The 6,908-nt window shown below is 49.5% G+C and overlaps 1 protein-coding gene across 2 annotated transcripts; it reads right to left on the reverse strand.

Annotated features, from left to right (window-relative positions):
• Window positions 1–2,720: 2,720 nt before the first annotated feature.
• Window positions 2,721–6,607, reverse strand: LOC117742018 (ras-related protein ralB-B-like). Of its 2 annotated transcripts, none has more exons than XM_034549344.1 (7): window positions 6,496–6,607; window positions 6,217–6,406; window positions 5,464–5,492; window positions 4,036–4,192; window positions 3,747–3,955; window positions 3,472–3,649; window positions 2,721–3,007 (listed from the first exon to the last, which is right to left on the reverse strand). In XM_034549344.1, exons 4-7 carry the CDS (start codon window positions 4,147–4,149, stop codon window positions 2,900–2,902), a joined length of 609 nt encoding a protein of 202 aa, XP_034405235.1. In that variant the 5' UTR covers window positions 4,150–4,192; window positions 5,464–5,492; window positions 6,217–6,406; window positions 6,496–6,607; the 3' UTR covers window positions 2,721–2,899. The 2 variants fall into 2 exon arrangements, with proteins under 2 accessions (XP_034405235.1, XP_034405234.1); XM_034549343.1 differs by having other exon boundaries at window positions 4,036–4,195; window positions 6,498–6,595.
• Between the last annotated feature and the right edge of the window lie 301 nt (window positions 6,608–6,908).

Here is a 6,908-nt window from a genome sequence, read left to right on the forward strand (position 1 = left end):
GACTCAGTCTTAGAGATAGGGTAAGGAGATGAGTTTCCTCCTTAGGTCTCAGTCTTAGAGATAGGGTAAGGAGATGAGTTTCCTCTGTAGGACTCAACCTTAGAGATAGGGTAAGGAGATGAGTTTCCTCTGTAGGTCTCAGTCTTAGAGATAGGGTAAGGAGATGAGTTTCCTCTGTAGGTCTCAGTCTTAGAGATAGGGTAAGGAGATGAGTTTCCTCTGTAGGACTCAGCCTTAGAGATAGAGTAAGGAGATGAGTTTCCTCTGTAGGGCTCAGTCTTAGAGATAGGGTAAGGAGATGAGTTTCCTCCTTAGGACTCAGTCTTAGAGATAGGGTAAGGAGATGAGTTTCCTCCTTAGGACTCAGCCTTAGAGATAGAGTAAGGAGATGAGTTTCCTCCTTAGGACTCAGCCTTAGAGATAGAGTAAGGAGATGAGTTTCCTCTGTAGGGCTCAGTCTTAGAGATAGAGTAAGGAGATGAGTTTCCTCTGTAGGGCTCAGTCTTAGAGATAGAGTAAGGAGATGAGTTTCCTCTGTAGGGCTCAGTCTTAGAGATAGGGTAAGGAGATGAGTTTCCTCCTTAGGACTCAGTCTTAGAGATAGGGTAAGGAGATGAGTTTCCTCCTTAGGTCTCAGTCTTAGAGATAGGGTAAGGAGATGAGTTTCCTCTGTAGGGCTCAGTCTTAGAGATAGGGTAAGGAGATGAGTTTCCTCTGTAGGACTCAGCCTTAGAGATAGAGTAAGGAGATGAGTTTCCTCCTTAGGGCTCAGTCTTAGAGATAGGGTAAGGAGATGAGTTTCCTCTGTAGGACTCAGCCTTAGAGATAGGGTAAGGAGATGAGTTTCCTCCTTAGGGCTCAGTCTTAGAGATAGAGTAAGGAGATGAGTTTCCTCTGTAGGACTCAGCCTTAGAGATAGGGTAAGGAGATGAGTTTCCTCCTTAGGGCTCAGTCTTAGAGATAGGGTAAGGAGATGAGTTTCCTCTGTAGGGCTCAGTCTTAGAGATAGGGTAAGGAGATGAGTTTCCTCCTTAGGACTCAGTCTTAGAGATAGAGTAAGGAGATGAGTTTCCTCTGTAGGACTCAGCCTTAGAGATAGGGTAAGGAGCTCGGACATTGAACCGCTACTCCTTTGTGTTGAAAGGAGTCAGCTGAGGTGGTTCGGGCATCTCATCAGGACGCCTCCTGGACATTAGAGGTTTTCCAGGCCATCTGGGACGAGACCCGAGGAAGTCCAGGACCAGCTGGAGGGACTATATCTCCCAGCTGGCCTGTGTGGGTCAGAGGGAAGCCCGGGCCAGCCTGCTGCCACCGTGATCGGACCCCGGATAAGTGGATATATAAAAATGTATTTATATAAATGACCATGTATGATCTACAGCAGAACATTTATTACATATTTGTGTTCTATTGAAACTTGAACGCTTGTTTCCTTGAATTGTCTTTTTGGGAAAATGGACATTTCTATATAATTTAATTTTAATTTATTATTCTGTTTATGTACCTGAGCAGGCAGAGCACGGAGGACCTGAACAGGTAGAGAACAGAGGACCTGAACAGGTAGAGAACAGAGTACCTGAACAGGTAGAGAACAGAGGACCTGAACAGGTAGAGAACAGAGGACCTGAGCAGGTAGAGAACAGAGGACCTGAACAGGTAGAGAACAGAGTACCTGAACAGGTAGAGAACAGAGAACCTGAACAGGTAGAGAACAGAGTACCTGAACAGGTAGAGAACAGAGGACCTGAGCAGGTAGAGAACAGAGGACCTGAGCAGGTAGAGAACAGAGGACCTGAACAGGTAGAGAACGGAGGACCTGAGCAGGTAGAGAACAGAGGACCTGAACAGGTAGAGAACAGAGGACCTGAACAGGTAGAGAACCTGTACAGGTAGAGAACAGGTAGAGAACAGAGGACCTGAGCAGGTAGAGAACAGAGGACCTGAGCAGGTAGAGAACAGAGGACCTGAGCAGGTAGAGAACAGAGGACCTGAACAGGTAGAGAACAGAGGACCTGAACAGGTAGAGAACAGAGTACCTGAACAGGTAGAGAACAGAGGACCTGAACAGGTAGAGAACAGAGGACCTGAACAGGTAGAGAACAGAGGACCTGAACAGGTAGAGAACGGAGGACCTGAACAGGTAGAGAACGGAGGACCTGAACAGGTAGAGAACGGAGGACCTGAACAGGTAGAGAACAGAGGACCTGAACAGGTAGAGAACAGAGGACCTGAACAGGTAGAGAACAGAGGACCTGAGCAGGTAGAGAACAGAGGACCTGAGCAGGTAGAGAACAGAGGACCTGAACAGGTAGAGAACAGAGGACCTGAACAGGTAGAGAACAGAGTACCTGAACAGGTAGAGAACAGAGGACCTGAACAGGTAGAGAACAGAGGACCTGAACAGGTAGAGAACAGAGGACCTGAACAGGTAGAGAACAGAGGACCTGAACAGGTAGAGAACAGAGGACCTGAACAGGTAGAGAACAGAGGACCTGAGTAGGTAGAGAACGGCCGGGTTCCACAAGCTACCTCATCCATTAGTTTTAACAGACGTTCCTAGAAGAAGACTCTGAACTCTATGATGAGCTCAAACCAGGTGAGGTGGACTAGGTGACCTAGGTGGCCCAGGTGGCCCCTGCTGGACATAAAGAGGAAGCAGCTTCTAACCAACTGAAACAATAAAAGAGAGCTTCCTCAACGAGACCTCAAACACACGTGGGTTCTTATTAAACGTGGATTTTATACATTTGGAGAAAAATACATTTTCATGTGTAAAAAGAAAGGTGCAGGTGAGGAATGAGTATTCAGGTGCCCCCCCCCCCCCCCCCCCCCCCAGCTGATGGAGCGAGTGTCTGTGCAGCAGTCCGCCCGTTAGAGTCCGTCCCCCTGGTTCTGGCCTTTAAAGTATAGAGCAGCGCTTCTTCTTCTTCTTGCCGCTCGGCCCGTTCTTGTCTTTGCTCTCCGCCATTTTCTTCTTGCGGACCTCCCGCATGAGGTCGAAGAACACCTGGGGGGGGGGGGGGGATTAAAAAGTTTGGCAGCGGTAATGACCTCAAACGTTCACTAGTGAAGTCAAATTAATCTGCAATAATTCAACATAAACAACATGATTAGTGAGACGATGTCTAAAATAAAAAAAAATATTTTTTAACATCATTCGTGTATTTAAAATCTATTTTTTACCCTGAAAAGAAAAAAGTTAAACATTTAAAGTATAATGAAGTAAAATGAAGTACAATATAATGAAGTAAAAGAGATGAAATTAAAATAAAATTGAAAATATGAAGTGAAATAACCAGCTATGGAGATCAATGTTATTATTATTAATTAATGAATTGTTATTTCAATTCATATTTGTGTTTTTAAAGATCTTTTTCAATTTGAAACCAGGTTTTTAATTAATTAATTAATTAATTAATTATGATGTCCCTTTAAACCTTGTTCATCCCAGTTTGGACTGGTTTGCTGTACCTTGTCCACGTTGGCTCTGGTCTTGGCCGAGGTCTCCACGTACTGGACCCCCCCCCACTCGCTGGCCTTGGCGGCGCCCTCGTCGGCGGAGACCTGGCGCCGCTCCTCCAGGTCCGACTTGTTCCCCACCAGCAGCAGCGGGATGGCCTCCTCCTCCTTCACCCGCAGGATCTGCTCCCTGGCACACGGGGACAGAGCCCGGTGACGGTTTGAGACGGGGGTCAGGTCTACGTGGGTTAAGTGGGCTCTTTTTTTAAAAGGGGGCCGGGACAGACCTGAACTCCGACGTGGCCGTGAAGGACTCGTGCTCCGTGATGGAGAACAGCAGCAGGAAGCCCTCGCCGCTCCGGAAGTAGTTGTCCCTGATGGCGGCGTAGTCCTCCTGACCCGCCGTGTCCAGGATGTCGATCTGGACGTCCTCTCCGTCCAGGACCACCTTCTTCCTGTAGCTGTCGGCCTTGGTGGGCTCGTAGTCCTCCACGAACTGGGGAGCGGAGGATCGGACGGTGTGACAGGGGCCCGAGGCAGAGAGGATTGTGGGAAATGTAGTGTCGGGGGTCTTACCTCGTCGTACATGAACTGCAGGGTGAGGGCGGACTTCCCCACCCCCCCACTGCCCACCATGATCACCTTGTGGAGGGCCAGAGAAGTCTGGTTCTTGTTCTTACCGGAGGCCATGACCCCGGTCTGTCACAGTCCAGCTGCTCACAGCTCCGCCCGACTACTGAAGAGACCACAACAGACCAGCAGAGACCAGCAGGAAGAGGTAGAGACCAGCAGAGAGAGGTAGGGACCAGCAGGAAAAGGTAGAGACCACAACAGACCAGCAGAGACCAGCAGGAAGAGGTAGAGACCAGCAGAGAGAGGTAGGGACCAGCAGGAAAAGGTAGAGACCATCAGAGACCATCAGAGAGGTAGAGACCATCAGAGAGAGGTAGGGACCAGCAGAGAGAGGTAGAGACCAGCAGAGAGAGGTAGGGACCAGCAGGAAAAGGTAGAGACCATCAGAGACCAGCAGAGAGGTAGAGACCATCAGAGAGAGGTAGGGACCAGCAGAGAGAGGTAGAGACCAGCAGAGAGAGGTAGGGACCAGCAGGAAAAGGTAGAGACCATCAGAGACCAGCAGAGAGGTAGAGACCATCAGAGAGAGGTAGGGACCAGCAGGGACCAGCAGAGAGAGGTAGAGACCAGCAGGGACCAGCAGAGAGAGGTAGAGACCAGCAGGGAGAGGTAGAGACCAGCAGGGACCAGCAGGAAGCGGTAGAGACCAGCAGGAAGAGGTAGAGACCAGCAGGAAGAGGTAGAGACCAGCAGAGACCAGCAGGGACCAGCAGGAAGAGGTAGAGACCAGCAGAGACCAGCAGGGACCAGCAGGAAGAGGTAGAGACCAGCAGGAAGAGGTAGAGACCAGCAGGGACCAGCAGGAAGATGTAGAGACCAGCAGAGAGAGGTAGAGACCAGCAGGAAGAGGTAGAGACCAGCAAGGGACCAGCAGGAAGCGGTAGAGACCAGCAGGGACCAGCAGGAAGAGGTAGAGACCAGCAGGAAGAGGTAGAGACCAGCAGAGACCAGCAGGGACCAGCAGGAAGAGGTAGAGACCAGCAGGAAGAGGTAGAGACCAGCAGGAAGAGGTAGAGACCAGCAGGGACCAGCAGGAAGAGGTAGAGACCAGCAGGGACCAGCAGGAAGAGGTAGAGACCAGCAGGGACCAGCAGGGACCAGCAGGAAGAGGTAGAGACCAGCAGGAAGAGGTAGAGACCAGCAGAGACCAGCAGGGACCAGCAGGAAGAGGTAGAGACCAGCAGGGACCAGCAGGAAGAGGTAGAGACCAGCAGGGACCAGCAGGAAAAGGTAGAGACCAGCAGAGACCAGCAGGGACCAGCAGGAAGAGGTAGAGACCATCAGAGACATAACAACATAAACACAACAGTGTATTGAATATCTTGAAAAACTTGTTAGAATGAAAATATGTAAAATGAGCTTCTTACTCACCGAACTGTGTCAGCTCTCTAAAGACAGACCTGAAACACAACGACGAGTTTATACGTCAATAAAGTTAAGTACTTTCTCAGTGAGGTACTAGTACTGCAGTCCAGGCCTGGAACGCACTAGACAAGGAGCCTCAGTAAAGATAGTACTGTACTAGTACTAGTACTAGTACTAGTACTACTGCAGTCCAGCCCTGGAGCGCACTAGATAAGGAGCCTCAGTAAAGATAGTACTGTACTAGTACTAGTACTAGTACTAGTACTAGTACTAGTACTAGTACTAGTACTAGTACTAGTGCAGTCCAGGCCTGGAGCGCACTAGATAAGGAGCCTCGGTGAACACTCTGCAGGGACCAGGACCTACAAGAACACACTTGTTAGTGACCTTTGCAGATTCCTTTCCATGCGGGCTACAAGGACAGCAACATACGGGTCCTAACGCTTTAACTGCCAGATAACAAGTGCGTGCACAATGCGCGTGCCTGCAGTAAAAGGGGAACTATCACCCTCTTCCCCTGTTTTAACCAGCTGACACAAGATAAACAGCCACTTCACAGCTCCCGCCCCCTTCTCGTCTCTGATTGGCCAGAACTCCCCCGTCGCGGTCGCCCATTGGATGCTCGGGAGCGTCACTCCGCCAAGCCGGAGAGACGGCGATAGATAACGCTCGAGGGGAATTCAGGGAAAACGACGTTAAAACGTAACGTAGAAGACGTAACGGTGTCTCGAGCAGCGCAGGAGAGGGCGCGCGACTCACCTGCTCGCGTGTTGTTCCGCCGCGCGTGCAGAAAACCGCCATAAACCGCCAGGAAGTTAAACTTTTACAAGTTGACCGGGACACCGCTGCCGCACCTTGTGCGAGGACTTGACCGAAGATCGCGTGTACTCCCGGGAGGAGCTGTCACTCCGGAGCCGGAAAAAGGAAGCGATGAACAACCGGCGACTCCCTGAAATAAAGCCCAAAAATAAGAGTTGTAAAAATAAAACAAATACCAACAAACACGTGTCGCGTTACGTGATTTATATTCACACTCACACCAGTTGTTGGTTATAAGCCTTAAAGGGCAGCTTTCTCCACAGTGCTCACGGAGGGACGAGCCCCGGAAACAGACACAGAGTGATACCTCAAACCCTTTCCCTTCTCTCAGATATCATTAACAGGATGTGACGTCAAGACATTCCTCGTATTCCTTAAAATCTGTGTTGTTGTAATATTGATTTATTTAAATCTCTTAATATATATGTCTTAGTCTGTGATTGCAAAGTCTTATGTTCATCCCTTGTTGTTTAATACGCGTGTTATTTGTTGTTGTTGTTTTCCCTCACGGCCTCTTTAGTAGTAACTGGTACACTGAGTCTCGTGCCTCGTTGGCGCAGTAGGCAGCGCGTCAGTCTCATAATCTGAAGGTCGTGAGTTCGACCCTCACACTGGGCATTTCTTTTCCTTAA

Source organism: Cyclopterus lumpus, chromosome 2, assembly GCF_009769545.1.
Source record: "Cyclopterus lumpus isolate fCycLum1 chromosome 2, fCycLum1.pri, whole genome shotgun sequence".
NCBI classification, from domain to species: Eukaryota; Metazoa; Chordata; class Actinopteri; order Perciformes; family Cyclopteridae; genus Cyclopterus; species Cyclopterus lumpus.